Genomic DNA, 27,233 nt, shown 5'->3' on the forward strand with positions numbered 1-27,233 from the left:
ATCACAATGCAAGCCAGATAATCTGCTGGGAGGAGAGAGATTCTGTACAAGTTAATGTGGAGGCTTCAAAATGGGACTGGAGTCTTGGTCAGTCAATATTCTGATTCATTCTCCCTCCAAGAATGTCACTTAAACTAAGGCAAACATTTTGATTGTACTTAAAGAACAGATCCATCGAATTTGGACAGTGACATTTTTTCCCAATAGTCTTCTCCACATAGAAATAGGGAACTAAAATTTATTTTCTTAATGATTTTTTTAAGGCTACCACTGTGGGATATAGGGCACAATTTTTTATGCCCATCTTCTATATCAGGTAAGAGAGGAGTCAGATCTGCAGCTGTGTATGATCCACTTGTGATGATATACAAGTGACCAGACAGAAAGTCTGGTCTTAGAGAAGCAAGAGTACTGGAATCCAAGTTTTGAGAAACTCAAGGAAAGGAAAAAAATGTGCAAATTGGGTTAAAACTGTAAGAAAGAACAGTTTTAGAAGAGCTAGAAGAACAGCACACTTCTCACATTCTAATTCAACAGATTTTTCTTGACGACACACAAAGCATTCAAAGCTTTGCAGCGAGGGGAAAGGAATACACACAGCAGCTCAGCAGCACCACAGCTGCACTAGTTGTCAGCCTCGCAAATAAAACAACAGCAGCAGTTCAGTTTGCAATAACACTGAGTCAGCATGAGCAGACCCAGGAGAAAGCACACCATAAACCAAAGCACTGCGTGCAAAGCTTTTATGAACTTCATTTCTTCATTCATGCTCCATTTCTGGTGCTGACTTAAGAGAAACCCAGCAGTAAACGTGCAGAAAGGAACAACGCAATACCAAATCGAAATTCCTCAGGGCTGTAATTTGGGAAAAATTCAGGCCCTGAAGGACTTAGAATGCTAAGCACAGGCCTGTGGTACCTCACCCTGCTCCCAAATTTGCAAATGTACCATTTCAAGTGCTCCAGGGAAAATCCCCTGCAGCCTCCGGTCCCTTGGGATGCCACACTGTGTGCCACAGCCAGGGCCTGACCTTACCTCCCTGCTGGGCAAACTGGAGAGGAGCAGGGCTTGTGCACAGCAGACCCTTGGCAAAGTGTTCTAGCACTACCATGAACTTTTCATCAAGGATACTGCATTTCCAGCACCCAGTGGCTGTGCAACCAGAGGGCAGAAGCTCTGGCAGCTTAAAGCAGGAGAGCACCTTTGGCTGTGCGCTGCTCCTTAGCGAACTGCAGAGGTTTCCCGTGTGTTAGTAACAAACTGGCTGGAGCACAGCTGGAGCACTTACTGTGTGAACATCTGGAGAGAAGGAAAACAAGTAGCACAGAGCAGGAGGAGAGACAGACATCAGGCATTTAATTTAAACCCTTCCCTGAAAGCACAAGTTTCCACCATGCCCTCAGTCATTTGTGTAATCTGTTTCAATCCCTGCTGCCATCTAGACTGGGAATACAAATTTGGAACATTTCTGGGCAGCAACTCCTCACTCCCTTCCTCCAAAAAACACTGCTCACCTGCTCCTATCACCATCTGCTAACCAAGGCAATAAGCAAGGTCAGGCTGAGGTTATGCTAATGCCAATTAGGGAGTAGTTCATCAGAACAGCCAGGGGCATACTTTCTCTCTCCCAACCTGACCTCACTAATCCCTTCACAGCATGTATTCAAAATAAACAGAAGTTCAATAATTGTATCTTGATCTAATTTTGGCTGCTGGCCACATGGTCAGTAGGGCATGAGGTTATGCCTTAAAAAGAATCTAAGGGAGATGGAAGGAATGCACAGCTGGTGAAACATTTAACTACTGTTTAATTAAACTTTTAAAAAATATATACTTACATAAATCTCTCACCATTGTTTTACAAAGTGAGAATTTTCTGTATTGAACCAACACCTCTTTCTCTTTCCTATCATGCAGCAATTCCATTTAATTAAAAAAAAAGGTGCTTAGAAAACCTCATCTTTCCCTATTTCAAATTCCATAATTTTCAACCAATACTGAAAAGACATACACTGAGAAATAAAAGATACTGGACATTCCCCTTTAAGTAAAAGGCACAACATTGCAAACATGGGGACAGTTAGACAAGGTTGACCTGTGACCACTGTGATGCTGTAGAATAATACCCATTTCTTCAATTACTGCCCTTGGTATCTGCTCCTGCCCAGTGCCAGAGGAGGATGGTGGGCTGCATGGTCTGACCCAGAAGCAATCTGCAGGACAGCTCTTGAATGTTAGAACAAATGCATTAATTTCTTTCAATGCACTTTTAGGATGTGAAAAGAGCAAACCAAAAAGACAAGCATTGAGACAAACTGATGGTTAAGGAGAAGACACAGGAAGCATTGCCATTGGAAAATCATGATTAAGGCAGAGATTCTCTTACAGCAGTTCCATCACACATTTCTGCATGCAGCACCACTTAGTTTTTTAAAACAGAAGTGCTCTGACTGAGTTTGTCCTTCAATTTCTCTTGGCCACACTAAAACAGAACCAGCACCTGAAATCAGGTAGTCCTGACCAAGAAAATACTTTCCATCAGCAAACCACAAAGCCTGACTTTCTCATACTAATACTGACTTACTTTTAGTACCATTCATATTGCATCAAACAAAGTTGTACAGCACAAGAAAACCCAAAGGCCCTGGTTATCACCACACACATGACAGGTGCTGGTGGCATTTCTGTGATGGTGCCTCATTTAGAAGACAAAACACAAGGTTTGACTAAAAATCTCAGTACTTCATAATGCTGTTTAACAATCTGCATTTGGTTTGAAACAAGAAAAACTCAGTAGTTACACATTTTTCCACAATGGTCAAAAGGCCAGAACAATGTAATTAATCTTCCTCCAGAACACATAGCTAATAAGGGTAATTAAAATAAGCCCAAACTGGAAAGTAGAATTTGTAATCAAAACAATTTTTGAAGCAGTGAACTACAGAGAAATGCATTCATTAGTTAATTGCCTAGGTGACTAAAGCTTTTCCCCTCAATATACCTGATTTTGCACCAAGGTAGCTTTAGGGCCAGATTCTCTGCCAGTTCAAATTATCACCTGCACACGTCTCACTGGCTACACTGACCATGGCCCAAGGTCCAGCTTAACAAGGGAGCTGGACCCGCTCCCGCTTAAGGCGGGAGCGTTCTCTGAGAAACACCATCACATACCCAAAGCAGAGATACAGCCTCTCCCAGCTGCTGAAATAAGCCACTGATTAACAGATCAGTATATTACCAATTAACTCACTTTTCAACTTAGAAGCTGAACACACAAGTTAATTAACTTTTATATGCTTCTTCCTGCTTGCATACAGAAGTGAAAGTTCAGAAAACCATTACAGATTTTTCCCAAGATTTGGAACAAAGAAAGAAAGAAAGAACAGCAAACAAGTTTTTGGAAAAGTTTTATTGCATTTGTTTTCCATATGGAAGCATTAACAGATTGAAAAGATGCAGCATTCACATTACTTCCAAAATGAGACATCCATTAAATTTCTCTTTCCCTGATTTCCCTCCCTTTCCCCGTGGCTTTGAAGCAGTCTAAGCAGGTCAGTTTCCAAAAAAAATATTTTAAACCAAGGAAAGAAAAGATTCCTTGGAAGCCACAGATGCAGCTGATTTGTGTATTTCCTCTGTTTGCAATTCATTTGATGAGCCCATGGGAGTTGTGAATCAAAAATATAATAAAATTCCTGCCTGAACACAAGATGTTGTAATTAACTGTTGGAATTATGAATGGTTTAGCTCTACCCGTTTTTGGAATGCATTCTGTCCCTCCCACTTTTCATCACCACACAGTTCATAACAGCATGCATGCTCCTTACCATAAATATTTCCCAATTTCAAACCCTTACACATATATGTGCGTGTGCTTACACACATACACATGTATGCATAAACAGGAGAAAAGATTTACAAAGCTCTAAACCAGGGCAAAGCTAACAATATAGAATCAACCACCCTGGAACACTTACACATCCCATCAATATTAGTTTTTATAGTAATCTGGGCATTCATGTCAGTTTTTCACGTTAACACTGTTTAGCAGGCATTGCTCTAACAAGTCATTTACCAAGACAAACACACATCAAAAAACATGATTCTGCTATTCTAAACACTTGAAAATTAGCTTGCTTTCTTTCCTGGAAGTGTAAGGCATGTAATAATCCAAAGAGTCTTCTAAATCTGCCACAGTTATCCTAAAGGGGCAACAATTTCCTGCACACAAGGGAGGGAACAGATAAAATAATGCCAGAAAGATGGAATCAGTTCCGTGGCTGGAAGGAAAAAGGAGGGTGGAGTGAGAATTGGGTTTGGCAACTTTTAAGTACTTTAACTGTTTGTGATCCCCAGGTCAACTGGCTCACTTGCTGGGCTGCCTTCTGGTCTTGCACCTTTTGGTACGTGAAGTATCTGCTTCCCTGTTCAAGTTCACTTATGAAAGAGCAATGTGCTCCTTCAGGAAGTCCAAAGGTGTCTTTGTAGGGCTGTTGGCACTCACATGTCATCCACAGAGCTCATCACAGTCAGGAGACAGCATGAGAATTTACTCAGAAGAGGTGGGTCATAACAGAGAAGAGAGGATTCCCTTCACATTAGTTATGCCATACAGAAAGCAAAGAGAAACAAATGCCAGTAAAGTTAATGTGATAAAAAAGAAAGAAAAAAAAAAGGGGAAAAAAAAAAAAGCAGCAGTTTCAGCCAGAGATATAGAATTATCTAAAATGGTGGAACACAGGGCTTTTTTTTCCTCTGCAATTATCAGCCATTTAATAGACATAAAAAAGTTCATTTTGCTTTTTGTTTTAAACATTCATGGAAAATTTGTAACAGTAGTGCTGTAATAGGTTTCTATTTTAGTGGAAATGCTGGTCAGGAATTCCTCAGACCACATATTGGTATGGGTCTGCTTTTCCTTGGTCTGGTGTTGCGAATGGGCTAAGCCATGCTATAGAGAACGGATGGCCAAATACTGCTTTCATGTTCATCCATTTTGTTTTTTTAGCCCATCTTCTCTCTTCCTTTTTCAACTGTTCTATTCCCTGAAAACAGAAATATGACATTTTCAGTCAAATACTCAGGTTTTGTAGCTCTGGATTCGGGGAAAGGTCTTCTCTCAGTTACCCCTCGTCCAAAGGACAGAGTAAGAAAATACAAATGCACCTGTACTGCCTTTCCTTTTCTTTTCACTGTTTTATATTAAAAAATACTAAAGCTAGAAACTGTTCCTTGGAAATAAAATTGCTTCCATTTTCTTCAGATCTACATACTTCAGAACCATTTTAAGACTTGCCATCCAATTGCCTCTGATGCCAATAAATAAAACCCACCACTTAAAATCAAACAAAAAGTATGTGCTTTAATGGCTGAATGCATTATGTGCTAACCAGATGGAAAAGTTTTAGAAGAAACCATTACAAGCTTGTAGACAAAAAAAAAAAAAAAAATCAAAAAACCCACAACCCAAAGATAATCTCTGCAATGCTCTCAGATTCACCAAGCAAGTTCAGGAAGTGCCCATGGCTCAGTGTAGCTGAGTCTACCTGGTGCCTCTTCATGTGTCATTAGAATCACTGCTAAAACATGCATGGGCTGACAGCAGGGAGAGAGGGTTAAATAAGATACTGACTTGAAGAAATCATTGGCATTATTTAGTAAAGGTTAGAGGCAGAACAAAAATAAGCCATCAAGCAATCAGCTGAAACATTCACCAGTTAAACATTAAAAAGAAAATAAAAACCCATATTGTGTCTGAAGCCCAGGAAGTGAATTTGGTCTTTCAGGAAAGCCATTTATGCCTGGCTGCTAGAGAAGCACAAAGAGTAAGAGCAGTCACTGGAGAGCATCTCTCTCCCATGGGCAGCAGCAGCAGCAGCAGCTGGCAGATCACCCAGTTCCTTGACTCTGCATCTTTTGCAAGGCAAGGTTCCTCCTGACCTACATGTGTCTCCCACGCTACACAGTAACGCACTGCAATACATCTGTGTGCCTCAAATTCCTGACGCTGGGAGCTCTGATGAACACAACATGGGGCAGCTGCAGGAGTTGTGCTGATCCCTGGTAATGTCACCTCCAGAGACAACAACAAAATACCAGGGTTCTGTGTCCCTTCAGGCAGAAAGGAACCATCTTGGCGGGACAGCATACTCAAATTGAGGAATGAAGTCTCCCAGTGACTGGAATAGAAAGGTGAAAAAAGGGCAACATACAGCCCTGTCTCTAAATGCAAATTAGAACACTGCAAGAGAGCACACCAAGAAGCACTTCACCTGGAAATATTCCTCTGCTAAAGCCAGATTGCTTGCATACAGCTAGCTCAATGCTAGCAAACCAACAGTGAGACATTCCATAGAAGAGAATCCTTACCGGTACATATTAAAAAGCCACCCAAAAATAAAAACCCACAACCCAACAGGGGAGACCATATTCCTTTATTTTAGAATGTGACATTGTTCCTTTACCATCGATGAATCCCCATAACTACACTGGAAAGGAAAATCTGGGGACTTATTTGGGCACCCAGCTGTAGGAAGCAGTTTCTAAAAATTCTTGACAGGTTCCAAAGACAGAGAAATTCACACGATGATTTCACAGGCAGCATTGCTAATTTACACACTTACTGCTGAACACAAGCATAGCAGGATCTGTATCACACTGTACTTCTTCCTGGGGCTCTCCCCATCAGAAAGCACAGTGAAGTCTTCCTCGGAACACAGACAGGTGGAACACCAGCCTCTTGCAGAAGCCAAGCATTAAGGAAAGCACTGCAAACAAAGGCTCAGAACAATGGGCTCGTACGGCATATAATGCCAGTCACAGCTCTCTGAAAGCAGCAAAAACATCTACACTAGCTTCAACTGGCCATGGGCAAACCAGGGGAAAGAAACCTAAAGGAGGCAAGGGAGGAAAGAAGAGCTGTCCCTCTTTTAAGATTTCTCTCCAGCCACTCTGGTTAATTCAATTACCTGAGCGTGCTTGGTGAAGAGTGCAAGTATTCACAAGTGTGGGAACACCCCCAGGAGTCCCCAGATTCATCTTTGCAGAAGTGGACCAATACATGGATTTAGGACTATAATATTACTATATAATCTCTACTATGCCTTCTTCAAATCAGAGATGGCTTGGTGTTTTTGCAGCAGAATGTATCCAGCAGTTTCCATAAGCCTACTCCGCTCCCTTTCTTTCTCCTTCTGGCAAGAGTTTTTGAACTGCTGAACAGGTGGAAAATCTTCTAGCCTAAAAGAATTGTTTGTGTGTGTGTGTGTGTGTGTGTGTGTGTGTGTGTGTGCATGTGTGTGTGTGCATGTGTGTTCCTCCCCCAACTTCTCATCTTGGCTTTCCAGCCTTTCCAGCACATAAATCTGTGAATAGTGACAACCAGGACACACAGCTGAATTTCAGACAATACTGATGTAAAAGCACTTCATTTCAACAGGGACAAATACTCTCTACAGAATAACCCTAGCTACCTATGCCTACCTCATGGGAGCTACTGTCAACACGGCACCCCAGCCAATACATAGGGTACCCTGTGTCCCACAGGAACCCTCAGAGAGCACCATCCAGCACTGTGCTAGGTCAGCTCTATTACACTGGATCTCTCCTCAGAGGGTACATGGGACTCCCTGTGCCACGAGGCAAAACCCTGTAGCCCGTCACTGTTTCTAGAAATGGTGAGAGATAGGGTAAAGGAGAGAGTGTGAGACACCCACCGTTTCATCAGTGCAGATGGAGTGTACTTGGGTCCCAAACATAACTGAAGTGAAGATGAGAAATAGCAGAGCCTCAAAACACAAGAGGATGAGTAGAATCACTGTAGTTGGTGGAGAGAAGGAACTACATTCTGTGAAGACAAAACAATGGAGTTGCAAAGGCAGACACCAAGTAATGTACCTGCTGCAAAACACCTGCTAAGCCACAAGTTTCCCATACTCAAACTATCAAATAAATAATATGAACAACATTCCCAGAAAGATACACAGGAAGCTCTGACATTCAACCATAAAATGATCACTCCCTCGAATTTCAAAAAAAGTGAAAAAGCCCACCAAAACCCCTGAAACACTTCAAGACTGCAACTTTCTTTTCCACTTCAGTGTTTCCCCAGCACACCAACTAGGACGCCATTCTCCTCCATTTCATCGGAGGTTCTCTCTCCAATCTTAGCCTTAACGGATTTTCCACAGTGATAAGTCCATTAAAAATCTCAAGCTGGCAGTCAGGACATGAGCACATGTAGCACCAACATAAAACCAGGGTGTGCATCCTTTCGTAACTGCTCTAAGCCGTAACTAAAAGAAGGTCAGATTAAACCAAGTTCCTATTTTTCCTCATACTCAATAGTGCAAACTCAAGCAAGAGCTGAAAAAAGAAACCCAAGAAGTTAATTAGAAAGGAGCAGAAAAAAGTAATGTTATAGGGCCAAAGTCTTAGTTGAGTGCTGCAAAGTTACAGCTGAGTGCTGTAAATGCCAGAACGTCTCCAGATTTTTCCAAAATCTAAGACTCTCACCAAAAGCCTGTATTTTTCTAATGAGATCTTAGCCTTAAACAGATAAACCATAATCAGGAACTAACACAATCTGCACAAGCACAAGGCAGCTGGAACAACACATCAATCTCTCCTAACAGGTCTGTTCTGCTGCCTAAACCTGGGACAGGTAGGAAAGTGCTTTCCCCACAGGATCAGGCTCTGAGAAAGGACATAAGGGAAACTACCTTTTGATGTATCCTTCCTTTATGGCCCTGGCCACTGCAGTCAAGTGCAGACGTTCTCAGTGACTGCTGGCAGCTGTTTTAAAAAAGTTTTGAAGAGCACAACAACCTTTTCAAATTCAATTCATGTGTGTATCCTCTGTGGTACTATGATCTAAAACCAGCCATTATATTGAATGCCACTACTGAAATTCCAAGGGAAAAAACCTTTTCCAAAAAAACTCACAAGCAGTACATACATGTGCATACACGTTCTTTGACACCTTGCTGTTCAATTCAGCATTACATTGAGGGTTTCCTATATCCATTTGTGGTTTTAGGAACACACATAGACTGACTTAGTGAAAATGTACTCACTGACTACTTCAGAGTGAATGCTGAGGTTTTTGGTTTCACTTTTTTGAGCTGCTTGGACTCTGGTTTTGGTTTGTTTGGTTTATGTTTTTCTGAGGAAAAGAATTGTTTGTTCTTGTAAGGGTGGATTTTTGGATATGAGCAGCATGTTTTCCTGGCAGTCTTGCAAGAATGATTCACAGTACCCTTTTAAAAAAAGCATACACATTCTTCTTATCTTTTGCTGGCATTCGGGAAATTAGTGCTGTGTTCATGTCAACAGTAGGTTATTGCACACATACTCCTTAGGTGTCTTTACATATCAGCTTTTTCCTAGGCACTATCAGCTCTAAGTTAAAAGAGGACTTTTCAGGACAGAGATTCAGCAGCTCAAAAAGAATTACGAAGTCTCAGGAACAATCATTATAAAGACAAAAAAGAAAAGAGATAGCAAAGCAGAACGTTGATAGCATTCCTCTGAAACAAGCCAACTGCATTTTAAGTTCTTATTCAAAGGATAATCTGTTATTTTAATAAGGTATTTTGTTTATACTCACTTGTCCAGTCTTCTTCAAAGCAGTACAAGAAGTGAAATCCCACCATGATTAGGGCATGCAGGGAAATCAGTGCTATATACATCTGAAAAATAAAGGACGTAATACAGGTACCAAGTGAGTTCAAAGACCAAAATGCTTTATCTTCCCAACACTTATTTAAAAGCAGAGTGTTAAGATTTCAAAATAAGACCAAACCACAAAACAACTCCAAAAACCATCAAGCTCTTCCATCTCCCCTGAAAAAGCACCACGAAGCTGGCAAATGCCAAACTACACAGAGTTGTTCTCTCCTTACGAACAGCTCTGAGCAAAGACAAGGCAGATGCTGAATCCAACAGCAGCTGGATCCAAACCCCAGCCTCCTGTGTCCCAGAGTGGCCTTCTACACAGCTGACTGTCCTTACCTCAGCTCAGCACTGCACAACTTTCAGAGAACAGTACCACTGATCAAGGTATCCTGTTGCCAAAGCTTACATCCTTGCTTTTGACAGCACTACAGTTTCCCAGAGAAACAACAGTCATTTTGTTTTAACCAGAAAATGCACTTTGTTTTCCAGTATGAGGTTCAGAAAAATTACTTTTTTTTTTTTTTAAGTAGTACTTTCTCTGAGGCAGACACTGGCATAGAAAGTTTCTCTCAGGCTTTAATACTTCATACTTAATAATTTTTGGCTTAAACCAGTCTTAGCTTTGTAATAAAAACTGTATGTAAAAAAAATTAGAACAAAAGCTATGTGCAATGTTACACATAGATTACAATTTACTAAGACAGGGCTAAAAAAATTACTCTTCTGAACCTACAAACTCTGACAAAGAAATATAGCAGAAGTGAGAGAGATTTTGTAACAAGAAACACCTCTGGAAGCAGTAAAAGGCAATATGGGAGCATTCTGGTTTTCCTTGCACACTGAGCATGCTGCTGGTCTTTCCCTTCCTTATGTGTCAAAAAGAATATCCAAGAACAAAACCAGCAACCCTTGTTTTGTTTCTCTCAACCAGATTAAGTCTTAAATACAGTCTGCTAGAAAGTGGATATCAAGTTCTAATAGTAACTGAAATCCTTCTGAGAGGACTAGAACACCTAGCTCACTTCTCAATGTTAAAAAAACCCGTTTGCTCATAGGAAAGAAATAGGATTCATTTTGTTCTGTAATCCAAATCCTTGCAAACCACACCATAGAACACTAGGCCTGTCATTTAACTGAAAATCTCCTCCTTTCTGCTTGGTAAAATGAGAACATACTTCCTCAAACCTACAGAGTCTCAGAAGACTTATTAATAAAACAGAGCATCACTGAGACCCAGCCTTGTAATTTTCACACTACTCCCACGGGATATTTGCAGGTCACTTTGATGAAACACTTTTTAAACCTTCCAGAAATATCCACTGTTCAAGTTTGTACTCCTGTTTTCTTACTCATGCTGCTACAGATATAGTACAAAAAGTCAAGCACCTCCTCGGTTTTCAAGTATAAAAATAAACCACTTGCAATTAAAAGGTGGATAATTCTTATCCAAGGGGATGCAGACTTCCCACTCTTTCTTTGAGATGTGGCAACAGCTCTAATTACATGATGCCACACAGATACTTGTACAACTATAATGTTTAGGAACCCCACATATGGCCTGGGATCCTACCAGCCAGTGTTTGATGTAAAAGGATGGCCCCTCCCTCAAAGAGCTCAGCACCACAATACACTATTCACATTACAAAATAGGTGCTGAACAACCATCAATACAAACCTCAAAAACCCCTGACAATTGCTTCCTGTGATGCCTCTTCCTATTGCTGTGGATGGATGGAGGGTGGGGGGAGGTATTTCCTAATTAGTGAAACAGAAGCCTGCAGCAGGTCCCCATAAAGTTCTTCCAAAACATGAAGGAAGAGAACACCAGCCCTGGGAACTGCTTCACAGACTATGCACTACATTTCAGCACTTCCCACTGGACAACCTCAAGCATCACCTGCAAAATACTTACTGTAAACAGTACAAAGTACTTCTGGTTATTCTCTCCTACACAGTTATTGACCCACGGGCAGTGATGGTCCATTTTCCGAATGCACCTCTTGCAAACACTGAAAGAACACAGGTCCTCATTAATAGCACTTTTCATTCCAAGAACACAAGGTTTTACAGGGGTTTGGGGGGACAAAGAAATTCAGTTAAAGAACCAGAGGTGAAATCTGAACATAAAAGAATTTACTTGCCACCCTATTTATACTTGTGGTTTGCTTACTTGACTAAGCCTGTTCAAAATGAATCATACAATACCAAACTACCATTGCAAAAAATAATGCCACACACCAGTGGTTATTTCCAAAATATGGTTTGAACAATATATTCAGACAGATGGAAAAAAAAAAATCTGTGATTTGTTTTGGTTTTAATCTATTTGGCCTGTGAAAATACCCACAGATTAAAACTAAACATAAATCACAAATATACAAGGTAGTAATGAATAAAGATACTTCTCAGAGTTGCTAACAACAGACTCAGGTTTACTTGCCAACATTTGCTGGTAGCAGGAACTTGCAATCAAATAAGGCATTAGAAAAGATTCTTGACATCAAGGTAAGCCACATACTAGCAGAAAATAACTGTAGCAGTCAGTCAGGAAGATGGTACCACAACAGACATTCAAGGTGAAATAGATGTTAAAGTACTTCACAAAACCAGACTAATGAAATCAAAATTCAAATTCTTGCCAGCATGCAAATTGTGGCTGGAAGTCAAATAATTAAAACATTATTACTTTATATATTACTCTGAACATCATTCTCTTGCTTAGTTAGTGACTCCTTCAACACACATCATAAAGGAAGTCTTTTTCTCTGCTGCTTTCTCATATGATAGGAGACGAAAGGCAGTCAGTCTCCTGATACCACATTGTACAAACAAGCACAGAAATCAAATATGAAAAAACACAAAACCCCAAAGCAAACAAACAATAGACCCAGAAAGGAAACAGCCATTCCAGAACAATTCTGGCAGCAATTAAACAGAAAGAACTAAGTGCTCTGCTAATTTTATTTTTCTTCTTATAACAAAAAGCATCTTGACCTTAATATAAATAATAAACTTCAACACCCAAACACTTAAGGGAAACTCAAACAAAAACATGAATATGTTCTTATCAGCATGTATGATAAATAATAGAAAATGTCTGTCAGAACAGCCTTTCATTCACTTTAATTGGTGGGAGGGGATAATCCCCAAGGATATGTGCTATGCCTGAAAAACAATTGCTATAGGCCTGATCCTAAATGAAAGTCCAGGCAGGCACATCAGGAGCCCCTTATCCTCAGGCAAACATGGGTGCCCTACTATCTGTCAACCCCACGTGCAGTGGGAAACAAGAAAAAGCCTCATTTTGCCAGAACAAGCAGCTTAAAATTATTTGGAGCTACATGGGGTCTAAAATCAGCAGGCAAAGTAAAAGCAATTTATCTGCCAGCTAATGTACTTTGTAAGACAAGTATCTCTCCCTGTGATTAAAAAAAAAGGAAGGGGTAAGGTGAGGAAGATGCTGAAGGAGGAGGATGTCTCCCTGTGTGCAGGTGTGCACACACTTCCCTTGGGCTCTGGGAGAGGGGAGTACCCAAGCAACCCTCCAACTGCTCCTACTTCCCCAGAGGGACAACCTGAAGGGACAGCCACGCCACAGATGTGAAAGAGACAGGAGAGGAGGCTGGGAGAGGAGTTTTATTCCATCTACACGTACCAAAAAGAGTTGGATGACAGGCAGAACAGGAAGCTAGCTGGAGGAAAAGGAAACACAGAAACCACAACTAAACACTTCAGGGAGCAGGGATTGCCCATACTCAGACACTTCCCCCATTCAACCACCCAGCTTCCAAATGCTGGCAGGACTAGCTTAGTGGGCACAGGGGATTCACTAAATAGCACATTCATCAAAAACACCCTGGTCCCTCTGGCATACAGCTAGCAGCATCTCCTGCTGATGCATATGCTCAACCTTGGTCTTAAAGTGTAATAAATCTCCCTAGGCCACAAAAAAAATGTCTGACTGAAAATTCTCAATAGCATTAGTGGTGAGTGGATCACCTTCCCAAATCTTAATGTTTTTAAACTTATCTTAAAGGACAGAATAAAAGACCATGGTGACACGGTTTTGTGTTTAGCCAGAGTCCTTTTCATTTACCTACTCTGTGAGTCATCATCAAGACAGCATTTTAGATGTGAAGTTTCATTCATAATTGAAAAGCTGTCAGAGGGGATTTTACAGTAGCATTAATAAGTGATAGGCATGACCACATTGCTCCTGCTGAATAACCGACTCCCGATTTTCACCGAAATTTAAAATATAGCGAAAAACAACAAAAAATAAAAACATTTGCAAACTGAAGCTCTGAAAACAAATATGAGAAAAGCAAACAGCAGGACAAGTTTGCTCAGCTCATTACCACATATTTCCCTCCCCACAAGACCACTGCAATAATCAGCACTAGCCCAGGTACAAGCTCTCTCTGTATGTATTGGTTTTTGAGGAGGTAAGGAAGTGACACCAGTGCAAACTTATTAACTACTTACTGGAAAGCAGGTTCGCTTGCTTTTAAAAGCAGAAGAGAATTTTAGGAAGTAGTTATTTTTTTGCTCACTGCCTTTAGTACTAAAAAGCTCACTACCAGTTACTCTCTTCCGGGAAGTTTATCCTACCAGAAAAAGAAAGGACATGACAGATCAGTAGGCATACTGATCTATCACACAGCACAAAAACAAAGTCACAGTACTCAATGAAAATGTGCAAGTCTGAACTCTTAAAAATATATATACAGTTACCTGCACTTCAGTTTTAACTTAAATATCACTTCTAAATAGAATACACAGTTTGACAAATGGGTTTGTGAATAAAAACAAAAATGGAAAAGACACTGACCCTTTGGGAGACGTTTTATGGATTTCTATGCATTTTGGTAAAGAATATTTCTTTTTCAAGTCATGTTTACATGAAAATGTATGGAATGTCAGTTAGGAGTCTGGAACCAAGGCAGCACTCAAAAATTACAAGTGTTTCTCACTTTGCACGAAGTAGCCCTGGCCTCCTATACATAAAAATTTGTCAGAAAAGATATGAGATTTCTTCTGAGAAGCTTAAATGTGTCTGGTACTATTCACAACAGAATTTGTATGCCAATCCCTCAACTGACCCACTCTAGTCTCAGACTGCAATACCAAGGTACACTGGTGAATAATTCTTGAGGTCTTGATGAACCAGCCCTCCTCAGAACAGACTTTACCTGCAGTGATGTGCTCTGTCAGGTTTGATGCTACAACACTTTGGGCACTTGTAAACCACCTGTCCTGGCTTTAGCTGTAAACTCTCGATGAACTCTTTTGTGGCATTACCTTTGGGTACAGCACCCTGCAGGAAAAAAAAAACAAACCAGGAGATTAATTTGTGCACTTTATGGCTGCTAAGAACAACAGGATTACCTAAAACTATGGGAGGGGCAGAAAGAAAAAGAAACAAAAGTTTCCCTAAGATCAACAGAACTGAGTTTCAAGAAGAGCAAGAAGATTCAGAAAAGAAATTTAAATGTGGTCTTAAAATATGGAACCATGTACTTACACATAATTTTGGTGGGGCTTTTAGTGTTTTGGTTTTTTAAACATCAATAAACCTCCACTTAAGCAATTAGTCTTTTGTAGTCCTACCATAACCTTAAAATATTTAAGAATCCTCATCCCTCTTATCACAACAACAAATTTTTCATGTCAGTGTTTCCTATCACACACCGAAAATGGTAAATGTTTTATGCCAGTAGAGGCAGCTTCTTCTAAAGTATTATTGTGTACATTAAGAGTTGCTGGTAAATAACTAATGTATTCAGAGTTATGCTTCTATTGTGTATTTGCTATTTAAATTGGGGGTAACATTCAAACATTCTTAGTGAACACTAAGAATTGTCACACCTGAATAAGACCAGGTAAAACACTCTTAGCTGTGCAATTGCCACTTCAAAGTATATCTTTAAATAGGTAACATATTGCTGCTACAGGAGCCCAAGTTCATGAGTTTCCAGTCTTTATAGGGACAAAAACTTGCTCACAAATAAAACCCAAACAAACAAAAAACCAACCAACAAACAAACCAAAGAAACTCCCTCTGCTCAAAAAAAAAAACTTGAGCACCATGAAACATGATGTATGAAATCACTGCTGGTACATTGGCACAATTCACTTCTGTGAATTTAAGGCTTTTTAATTGAAATAAAAACAGAGATGCAATATTCAATAGATTTCTGATGGAAGAGTCTCCTTTCAATACATCTATACAACTTCCTAAAAGCAATAAAGGACTGATACATGAGTGAGAGAACTGCACATTAAACCAGTAGTATGAGGCTTTTTAAGCAATCTTTGGGGACTTTCTCCCACAAAAACTCCCAACAGGCCTGACTAATTTATAAATTACCAAAACCAATTTCCACAAAAGTGCTACAACTCATGTTCTCTCTCTTCAGTATGCAGCAAAGCTCAAAACTTTAGGAATGTTTTTAGCAAGGACCCATTGGAAGAAGTTCCTGAAATACAGGACACACGCTATCTTCACGTTGTGAAGAACTGAGTTGTTAATTTACTTATAATAAGAGCTCTGCTTGTTTGCCTCAGCAGTGCTTTTTGTTTCAGTCTCATCCTCCATATGCCTCTGGTTCCGCATGTACTGGAAGCTTCCTTAATCCCAGACTCATTGTCTGCCAGATGTTAGTGCACCCCTTCTCTGTACCTTCCTTCCTGCATTTTATTTAGCTGAACTCCTCATTATAAAAATAAAACAAAATCCCACTGGCCCTCCATCCACATACATAAATCCCACCTCACACAAGGAATTAACATATCTTTTCCCAGTTACTCTCAACAGAAATTGTATCTGCTTCTCCAACATTGCTCCAACTAGCCCATTTCAAAATACAGCTTTTGTTTCACAAGAGCTACTGCTAACTCTGCAAAATAATTCCAGCCACCTGAAGGGCCCTAAGCATAAAAATCATGCAACATACAATAATTAACAACCACCCTTAGGATACAAACTATCTAACAAACTGCCGCAACCCTCTATTCCTGAGTGCAGTGATCAGAAGTTTCAGAGGCTGAAGTACTGCTTACACTTCTGCCCAGCAGCAGTAGCATGCAATTCAATTAGTCTTTACCACAAATTGTGAGAATACCCCAAATCAAGCCATTTCTGCAGTGCTGGGGCTTCTGGAAGAGCTAGAATATAAGAAACAAAGATTATACTGAAGTCTCCACAGCACCTAACAAGGTTTCAAGGGGGAAATGACATTTGGAAGGGACAGACTTATCAGAGGCCCACCACCACTCCCAAAAGCAGCAAGAACATTTGTGAGGAAGGAGACAGGAGAAGTCTAAGCTTGTCTTTCCTTCCACTAACTAGTGGAGATGGGGTTTTGAACTGAGTCTACTGTCCAGAGGTTAATAAGGAAAATAAACCATCACAAGCCATTCAGAATTAGCATCATGGTGCAAAAGTTTATCTCATCACAAACTGAAAGCTGAGAAAGCATCAGATCTGATCTCTCAAAGCAATGTCCTACGGATACATACAAGGGGATCTCACAACTCTGATGCTTCCCAACTTGCCTAAGAACTGCCATCTCTTAGCATGCTCAGACCGTATTTATTTCAACATTGTCCAATACACTCAACAAAATCAGTAGAATGAGACATGGTAACACAGCTTTTAAAAACAACACACATTCTGCTCTGCCGAAGCAATACTTGCCAAGGCAGACAACCAAAACCAGCTTTTCCAGCTTTCCTGTTTGTCAAGACACAACAAGCCACAAACATGAGATCTGCCACTGGGGAGAAAACAGCACCAGAGAGAAACACTCTCCTTCCCAGTGCAGAAAGAGGAGCTGCTCACACACCAGAAATCTAACGCTGGGTCCCTGACTTTGCATCCGACTTGAGTGGGACGAAAAATTAGCATACCACATCAGCAGCCTCACTCAGCAGGCTGACACACAAAAGTTATTTAAATCTGCCACTCACTCAGCAACTGAGTTACCCAACATCTAGCAGACAAGAAAAACACCGCCTGTTTCTTTCCGAGACACACAGAGAGAGGTGTATACTTACTGGATCTGTCAGCATAGCACGAAAATGTGAAGCCAAAGCGAGGAAAGCCAAGGTGTTGAACAGTGTGCCATTGATGACACTATAAACATAATCTCTCGATGGAACTAGCATGACAAGAAGGACTACAAAGTCGGCATAGAACACCAGCATCCAGGTAACGACAGCACATGCAATACCACAGCCATCTCGAATAAACCACATTGTTCCCAGGGAAGCGCGGCTAGGAGGTGGAACACACTTTTCTGGCTGGAGGTATTCAGGTGTCCTTTCAATATCTCTGAAGCGGTGGACTGGAGTAATCATCATAGGCTATTATGTCCATACTTGCATCTGAAAGAGAGTCAGAAACAGTGCTCACTGCTCTGCCAGACATCCAGATCTCTGTTCACATAACAGCATGGTCATCATATGGGAAAATCACAGAAAGTGAACTGAAAAAGCAAAAAAGGTAAATAAATCAAACATAAAATAATGGATTGGGAAACCACACTCTTGCGCTTATCGGAACACTCCTTACTCAGAAGACTCTAAGTGCTTTTAAGAAGTGCTTAATTACACACTAGGTCTACCTGTGTGCCACCTCCACCTCCCTAAGTGGAAAGGCAACAAGCACTTTAATGAAGAAAAAGTCATCAGGTAGGAGCCAACAGGAGCTGCCACAACAGGAACTGAAGCAAGAACTCAGCACTGTCATGTGAGAGGAAAAAAGTCCTGTCACAGCTGGCAGGGTCCCTTTTCTTCTGCTTCATATCTGGGGAAGGGAAGGGTCTTTCCTACACATACTGGGAAACTTAGCAAGTGGAAGAGGCTTCCTTCCTCCTTACCCATTGACTCCCAGCTTTGGGGTAAAAGTGCAAAAACAAACAGCTGTACAGTCAGATTTGCAGGAACTGATTAAGAAGCAACCCAGAAAATATCTTGACAGAAATTTCTAGTCTTGGCTGGAGGATGTTATTTCCCAACAACAGCTGCCTTACATCCCTTGGAAGTCTTCTGCTTTGCCATGCCATTCCAACCACCTTTGCTCCATCCCTAAATGGCATTTGTTTTTCTTCCCATTTTTCAGCCAATTCCACTCTACTGTAGCAAGAGGACCAACACTGACCTTGCCCTGTCCTCTCCAGCTCTGCAGACACCTCGTCTATCCAGAGAGTAAGAGCCATCTTGGAACCAGGAACAGTAACGCTCCAGGTATGCGCCAGGCATGTGTTTCAGTGTAACTCCCACCAAATGGAGGCATTAGAGAAAACAGAGTAGGTACTCCTAAGTCTTTGGCAAGTCATCAATCCATCTGCACTCAATCCATCCACCACTCAATGCTGGAGTGCACCTGAATGCTACATTTTGAAAGCAGCTCTTTACACACCCAGCAACCTCTTCCAAACACACTTCTACTCAGAGTATTTACTCAGTGCTCTAAATGCTACATAACACTACACCCTCTAAAGACCCACCTTCTACAAAAATGGCTACAGTAATTCTACTACCAAATACACTGAATTGCAGATCCTTCAGTGGAAGGTATCAGCCCCCTGCTATTTCAAAATGTAAGGCTTATTCTCATGGCTTTGCAAAACCAGAGCGTTCATTATGCTGTTTAAATTCAGAGAAAATGTTCACCACTAATTATTTTTTCAGGCAAGAAAGTTCACCCTAAAGCTATTTTTGTCAATAATTGTTTAAAAACGGATATATTTTACATAAAACATAGTGAGAGAACTGCAGAAATCCCTAGGACTTCAAACTTTTCTCCAAATCTTATGGCTAAGTTCTACCAAGTACAAGAAGAAAGCTCTACTCAGCCTAACACCAACCTAAATGGAGATGTTGTTTCTCCTATCTCATCAGAGAAGAAGATAGTTTACTTTTCCACTGTTATTTTAAGAAGACCAAATTCATAAGGGGACAATTATTCTTTCACAGCCAAAGAATAAGGTTATTAATGAGCAGGATGACTAATTACATCCAAGCACAGAAGTGATGACCCTTGTGTGCCTGACTGCAAGCAACACAAAGAGAGGTACTGGAACTGCTGTGGCCACAGTGAGAAGCAAAAGCCAGGAGCACAAACTTCTTAGGTGCACAGAAGCAGATGAACGAGACAATTTACAACACTTCTTTTCTAACACAACTTGTATAAATAAACTAGGAGAATTAGGCATTTCCTTATCTTTCCACTTTGAACATTTAGTATGCTGCCAAGCAAGTTTGAGATGGTTTATGAATCTGAAGAAAGTCACATGGATTAATATTAAAGCATATCAGTCTTGTATTTATACACACATCCCACAGAACAGAAATATCAAGATGAAAATGTCCTTGTGAGGATGTCATTTACTTCGACAAGAAAAAAAACCCACTCCTCATTCACAAAATTCACATAACACATTGTAATTACTCTGTATTTTAACCACAGCTATAATTTAGCTTCCTGATTTCTGATATTTAGGAAGACAAGCTACGTAATTTTTGTAAACAGTGACTGCCCAAACAATCTGGCAGTCTAAGTTCAGATAAATCTATACCTACTAGTATATGCATACCTTTTCTCCCTTGTGCTGTAAGGACAACCATGTATTCAAATATTCACAGAGACTTAACAAGTTTTTCAAAGACTTAGTTCTTCCACTCCCTCAAGGAAACAGGTTAACCTTCACTGTGTTGTTCAATAATCTTATTAAAATTACTATGCTTGTTTGCCAGCTCAAAATAAAACTGACATAATTAAAGACTCACACCTGACAACAGTGTTTGGACATCACACTACGCTAAAAAGTAATACTTACTAAAAAGTAAGAAAGAAAACTGTAATTTAGGTGTTCAACTTTCAATCAAAAGTTTAGACTTGACACTTCAGGTGCTGTAACAAGCTGGGACAGTCCTGAACACACTCTCAGGATTTTTTGCCTAGACTCAGCCTTTTTTCCCCCCTAAGGGTTTGTATCCCAAAGCAAAGGAATCAAACAGTCATAGGAAAAGCAAACTCCTATTTAAGAAAGGAATCCGTTTGACAAGTCACCTTAAGGTCAGCATGAGCAAAGACTGACTGAAAGCTGAACAAACACACAGTGATTAAGCTGTGGGTTTAGTCCTGAACAGCACACTTCAGCAGTGAAATAAAAATTAATCTCTCTTGCAAGTGCAGGAAGTAGTTTCACTCCAATAAAAGTTCTACAGCTTTCTCTCAGATATATTATTAAGCTAAACTGGGAAAAAAAAAAAAAAAAAGAAAAATCTATTGCCGTGAAACTATCTAAGAAGAAACTGGAAGGAGCCCTGAGGCCCCCTCAGTCTGAAAGTCTGGAGACTCAATTCTGCAGTGAGTTAAGAGGACAGAGCACAGGCCCCTGATTGTGGCCGGAGGAAAATTTTGTTATTTAATGTACTCTGCCATTTAATGCTCGCTTTAGAGGCCTCATTAGGCAACAAAATAAATCAGTACATAAACACCATACACTGTTTTGAGAAATACATATGTGTTCTAGTATTCATTATCTTAAGAGTCAAGCTATAGGAGCTTAAAGTCTCAGCTTCTCTCCTACATGACCCGGATAGTGAGGTTCTTTTTAATTCCTTGCTCTTACATATACAAACATCTGTTTTGGTTTATGTTATCCAATTTGGTATTTTCAGATAAACAATACAACAATTAAAAAAAAAAAAAGTTGTAGCAGGGTGGAAGCAGTAACTTGCCCTAACTGGTTTGCCCTTCAATCATGCTGCATAAGAACTTATAATAAATTTATAATACAGATGGAATATGTCAGCTCCTCCTGCTCTGGAGCAAACAATATGTAAACAATGTAGGCAAAGGGCTTAAGGACTTAATCTTGGTGTCAGGCTACAAGAGAGGCCACTAGGTAAATGCGAGATACAATGGCAACACACACATCAATTCAGCTTAATGACATGATAGAGCCAAGTCCTTTTCTTGTTTTTTTTGTCTGGAAGGCATTTGGCAATACAGGAACAACCAAAAAACATGTAATACATAAGTTAGAAATATAAACAAAAATGAAAATTCACTTCTTGCTACAATGAACACCTAAAATATGCTATTACACCCTATATAAACTGTCTTTTTACCTGCCATAAGCCATGTCAAAACAATCTGGTTTTCAATTGCCTGTGACAGCTAAAGAATTTGCTAAGAACATACAAACAAATGCTGTGGGCCTTCACCCAATAAGTGCCTGAAAGCTACCTGAGGTTCTGATGTAAAACTTACAGCAAGCTTAAAACCACCATCATTGTGAACCTGCTGCTTTTCATGTAATTATTCATGTTAAGTCAAGTGAAGTCAAGCACATGGGTACAACTTGCAGAACTACAGCATTACTATGTACATTGCAACCATTTCCTCTATTACAAGTCCATTAACGCTGAACTCGGGGAAGAGGGTACATTTTCATTGTGTCATATGAACTAGAAGTTCTGCCAACTACATGAAAACAATACTGAGGGGAAAAAAAGAATAAAAAGAAGAGAGATCAGGGCAGATCATGGACCTTTTTTAGGTTTTCAGTTTGGTTTTTAATTTACTTTTAAGAAATACTTCCAAACAGCTTTTATGACACACAGGGTATCTTGAGAGCTGACAAACTACACTAAAGTTAATGTTTTATCATCAAAAGGAAGCAGACATACATAACTAGCCTTACTATACTCACAGCTAAGGCAGGCAATCTAGATCCACAAGACAGATGTCCTTTTAAACAAAATCATTCAGCTCCAGACAGACAGAAACTGCAGGAGAATTAATTTTTAAGTTTATTTCATTTTTTTCTGCACATAAAACTGCATAGATTAAAAAACTGCATATTTAATCTTCCTTTGCAAGAGACATAAGAGAAGGTGAGTTTCCTAACTAAAAGTAACTATGCTTCTCCCACCTCACTTCCATGCAGCCAAAATCCAACAAGCTCGTGAAAACTTCCCAAAGCACAGATAATAAGAAAATATCAGTATTTGTATGTATTCTCCTAATGGCTCCTGCAAGGCCTAAAAAGCTTTATCAGATCTGCAGGAGTGCAACAGAACAGGCCAGCTATGCTGAGAATTTTTGGCAGTCTCTACAGATTCATCCAGATATCCATTGGCAAAGCAGTTTCCAGCCTCTGGTTTACAAAACCTGGAGGGTCAATGGGACACATCTAACAGGTCTGTGAAAGGCAGCTAAAAAAAGCAAACCTATTATTAGCAGGCTCAAATTTGCTACAGAGAGCTGTACTTCCATTGGCATGCTTTCGGGACTCCACACACGGTTAAAAACACAAACAAACAACAAACAAAATAGACCCCACCCCAATTCGGGCTGAAAACCCAAAGGGGCAGAAACCCCCTCTTGGGTTCCAATGGCAAAGGCGGCAGGGGAGGAGCGGGCACGGAAGTTAACGCTGCCCTTACAGGACACCCGATGACTCAGATCGAATTAGCACAGGGCAAAGTCAGCGCTGCCAGCCCTCCTCCTCCAGGGACAGGGAACAGCATTGTGCCTACCACACATACTTCTTCACTTTTCTCCTGGAAATTCAGGCTGCTTTAAGGAGTAGAGTTACGCCGAAATATTACATTCCCAGCTATGCATCTGCCTTTAGCAAAAGGCTCACAAACATCTCAAGATTCTCCTGAATTCTTTAACTCCTGAAGTCAGGCAATTTCAACACTTTCAGTTCCCATACTCAAGAAAAATGGCGTAAAGAAATCTTTAAAAAATTACGAGGCTTAAAATAAATTTATGTTTCCTGAGGGTAAAAGCACAGGCTTGGATTACCTCCCTTAAAAAGGGGAATAGAGAGCATGTAAAACCAATTTATAACAATTTATAACCAATTTATAACATTTTTCTATACATAAAGGGAGTAAGTGGCTGCACTACAATGCTTTATAGTAATTGTTTACAAAACTGTTTAAAACATCAACTATTTTGATGTTATTTTCTATTTTCAATTTATTTCTTACTTCAAAGATGTCACACATGAACAAGACCTTAGTAAAAATGGCTCATGCTAAAATCACACTTTCATTATTTTTATTAGAAGGGAAGATTTAATTGAAGTCGTGCCTTCCTGAAGAACACATTTGAATAGGATTGCAAATACACAGAGGGAACTTCTCCCTAAGGAGAGAAAGGGGAGGGGGAAAATACCTCAAAGATGTCTGTCATATCTAGAAACTCCATCCTAAGGGCTTGGATCGGGCTGCGCCTCAACAGAGATGCAGCCACACAAACACCTCAGTCCTTCTCTAATTTACATCAGTGTAGACAAAAAGCAACTTCAACAGTGCCAGAGGAATTCCATTAGTAGAACTGAAAGGAAAATAAGGCCATGTTTTCTGAATTACAAATACAGGGGATTCCCTATCCTGATGCTTGTGGTATGCAGTCCCTCAGGGTGGATGGGAACAGCTTCCTGGTTAATGTCTGTATCATTTCTGTTTAACTAATGGACATGTATTGTATAAATAAATTATAACGCAATAAAGACTGACCTAAGAGTCTGAGTTATCTGGTGATTGCACCCCCACCAAAAGGCCTGTCAGCTGCTAGCCTGAGCAAAGGAGAGCAAAAACAATGTAGTTACTGTCCAAGGTACAAAAACACTGGACCACTATGGATGAGCGACAAAATTGGGGCAACATGTAGAAACAGGGCACAAATCACAAGGGCACCAAGACTGAGGTCAGACTTGGATCTGACTTGGTCTGATCACAAAGTCAGTGATCTTAGTAAGTCTTTCATCAGAGATAGAAGGTACTTTATAAAGCTGTCATTAAGTAATGAACCATTACAAAATAACTGGTAAGTTTTTAACTATCAGAGCTGCAAGGGCAACAGAGAAATTCTGTCACTTCAATGTCACAGTTTCCCAATAGACCAAATACACACAAGCTACTTAACCCATGTCAAAAGAGTAATATTAATCCTGAACACGCCATCCTTGTTGCATTGCCACCTATCTAAAGTTAAGCATTGGAAGGAAAGAGCAGTCGTGCAGGACAGACTGCACCAGGAAACAGAAAACAACAGATGGGGATGTCATGCTTTCCCACAGCACTGCAGTTATCCTGAATGCACAGCCTTATGAGAGACAAAACAGGAGAAGCTGTCCTGGTCTTCTGGACAGCTTTGCAATTTACATGCTGACTCAGGACCTAAAACAGCAAGCCACTGGATTAGGGGAATGTAAATTCTCCATTTGTCCTTTATCAACTTTTTTTTTTTTTTTTTAAGAAAGACAAAAATTAAAAGGGAAGGCTTATCTATAAAACTGGTATTATTTTCGGTTTCAATTTAAAAAAAACCACACAACTTTCATGGCATAAGGAATATGTTTTGCAGAGCAGGAAAGAGCTGCAGCTTTAAAGTTTTAATCATAATAAGAAGCTGGCAGAACCCCTCTAGTGTGAAAAAAAATATTCTAACTACTATCTTTCAAGGCAGAAAGAGCACTTTAACTACCAGACATAGGTTTTCACTCAAGATGGTCTATTACAGGATTTGGCTCTCACCTGCTTTTGCTACAGCCCCCTCTTCACAAGCATGAACAAGTCACTCTCTGAATTTATTCCCCTGCCTGTAGTTTATTATTCTGCCTTGCCACATATGGGTAAGTAAAGATGTAGGTATAAAGGCTGTAAAGCATTTAGATTTCAAATCTACATACTACATCTAAGCAAATCCCTAAGCCAACTACAGAAAGTACACAGGGCATACATTAAAATAGCACATTAAAAACACAGGGACCAAACAATTATCACCTCTATCCTGCAAAGTTAAAATCACAACTAGAAGAAACATATGGTGCTACTTCAGAGAAGTGGAAAAACCTGCAGGTTCAAAGTTGCTGTAGGTTAAAGCTTTTGAAACATAGCAAAGAACTTCTGAGTTGGCAAACTAAGCATTTCTTGTTTTGCTCACTTTAGCGCTGGCAAGCAGAAGGGATCCTTGCTGCCATAAAAAATAGCTTCTGTATGTAAACCTTAATTTTCTTTTGTAATACAAAGAGTTCAAGACAAGACCAGCTACCATATATAATATCTTCCTTATCTATTCTGCGCTGTATTGGACATCTGTAATTGAAGTGGCCGCTGCAAAGAACAAAGAATGCATATCACATTACCTACCTTTATCATCTGCTACAGTCCTCTCTGTAATCTATGGTATGGTACTACCGCCTTCCCACTAAGCCTGTGTATGTCTTTTTTTACCTTTTTTTTTTTCCAAGAGCATAGTATTTTACACTACCTTTACCCACTCACACTGTTTCAGCACCAGCTCACTTGTTTTAACTTCTGCATGCTGCAACGCACTTAAGATTGGTCACCCCTGTCAATTCTGCACTATTGCAAAACTCACAGCTGAACATGACAAACACACCATCCACCACCAGCCCAGGAGCAGGAACATCAACAAAGGCCTTGCACTTCCTCAACGTTCCTCTGTTGTCAAAGGATCTTAACAGTGAGTCTTCTGTGTCCTTCTTTTACTTGCTGTTTTACTTGCTCCTGGAATAGCGTTTCCCAACATTTTTCCAGCTGAACTCTACTGCTGTTCCCTTTCCTCTCATTTCCTTACCTTCCCATACCTATCCTCTTGCACTCCTACCTCTTCTCCTGTAACAGCGCAGGTTCTGTATGGTCACCCTGTAACCTGGTGGTGCAAAGAGAGCTATGGGGCTATAAGCCTAGACAAATCTCTCGCTCCAGTCTCCAGAAGCACTCCCAAGCAGCCCCCAAGCTGGGGGCACAGCCAGAGGAAGGCGACAGGAGTTAACATGCCAGTGCTCCCATGCAGGGAGCCAGCAACTACCTGCACCTTGCCTCTAACACTTGCACCTCACTAGCAGGGAACTGCTGCCATATGGGGAGGTCTTTGGCACCCACACCCTGCAAACAAGCTGGCTCGTGTTTTTGGACTCCCTCTCAAAAGGACAATGTGTGAAGTGTTATTGGCAGACTTGCTGCACTGCAGCTCCAGGCAAGGGCTATCTTCTTTCCTTATTGCCTGCACAACCCAGGAAACACACAGCTTCAATTAGGAAAGCTTTAACTTCCTGTTTTCTTGAACACAACCCAAAGCTTCAGATCAGTTACCTGCACAGGTTAAACATGATGTTCCAGGTACAATCAGTCACATTTAGTTTGCTTCAACCATCTAAGCACAGGATAGGGGAAATAAAACCTGACAACAAACTATTCTGTCATGTCATATTTTACATTATCTGCTGTCTTCTTTCAGGAAGGCAGAAAAACTGTATTCCCAAATATTGCCCTAAGAAAAAGGTCATGTCTACACTGCAGAGGTATCAGAGAAAAGCATGAGCTCACCCAACTAACATCTGCAGAGACTGGCTGAGCTACAGCCAGTCCATTTTCAGACCGACACCACTGTGGGTGCCCATCTAGTCTTCTCTACAGGAGAGATGCCCTGTTACAGCTGTATGGGAAATGTCTGCACAGTAAAACTGGCTCCATGAGCAAGTCTTCCTGAAATAATG

At 40.4% G+C, this 27,233-nt stretch overlaps 1 protein-coding gene across 5 annotated transcripts in view; it reads right to left on the reverse strand.

Moving 5' to 3' along the window:
* Positions 1–27,233, reverse strand: part of ZDHHC3 (zinc finger DHHC-type palmitoyltransferase 3) — a 33,918-nt gene that overhangs the window by 4,418 nt on the left and 2,267 nt on the right. For 4 of the 5 annotated variants that reach the window (XM_030239974.2, XM_030240068.2, XM_018909705.3 and 1 more), the window contains exons 2-6: positions 17,734–18,063; positions 14,868–14,992; positions 11,588–11,684; positions 9,608–9,689; positions 7,716–7,846 (exon numbers count right to left, since the gene is read on the reverse strand). In XM_030239974.2, the coding sequence (XP_030095834.1) occupies positions 7,716–7,846; positions 9,608–9,689; positions 11,588–11,684; positions 14,868–14,992; positions 17,734–18,039 (741 nt within the window). In that variant the 5' untranslated portion in view covers positions 18,040–18,063. Of the gene's footprint in view, positions 1–3,390; positions 5,046–7,715; positions 7,847–9,607; positions 9,690–11,587; positions 11,685–14,867; positions 14,993–17,733; positions 18,064–27,233 lie in introns of those variants that run through there. The other variant, XM_050971014.1, reaches the window with a different exon arrangement.

The sequence above is a fragment of the Serinus canaria genome, chromosome 2 (genome assembly GCF_022539315.1).
Source record: "Serinus canaria isolate serCan28SL12 chromosome 2, serCan2020, whole genome shotgun sequence".
Taxonomy (NCBI): Eukaryota; Metazoa; Chordata; class Aves; order Passeriformes; family Fringillidae; genus Serinus; species Serinus canaria.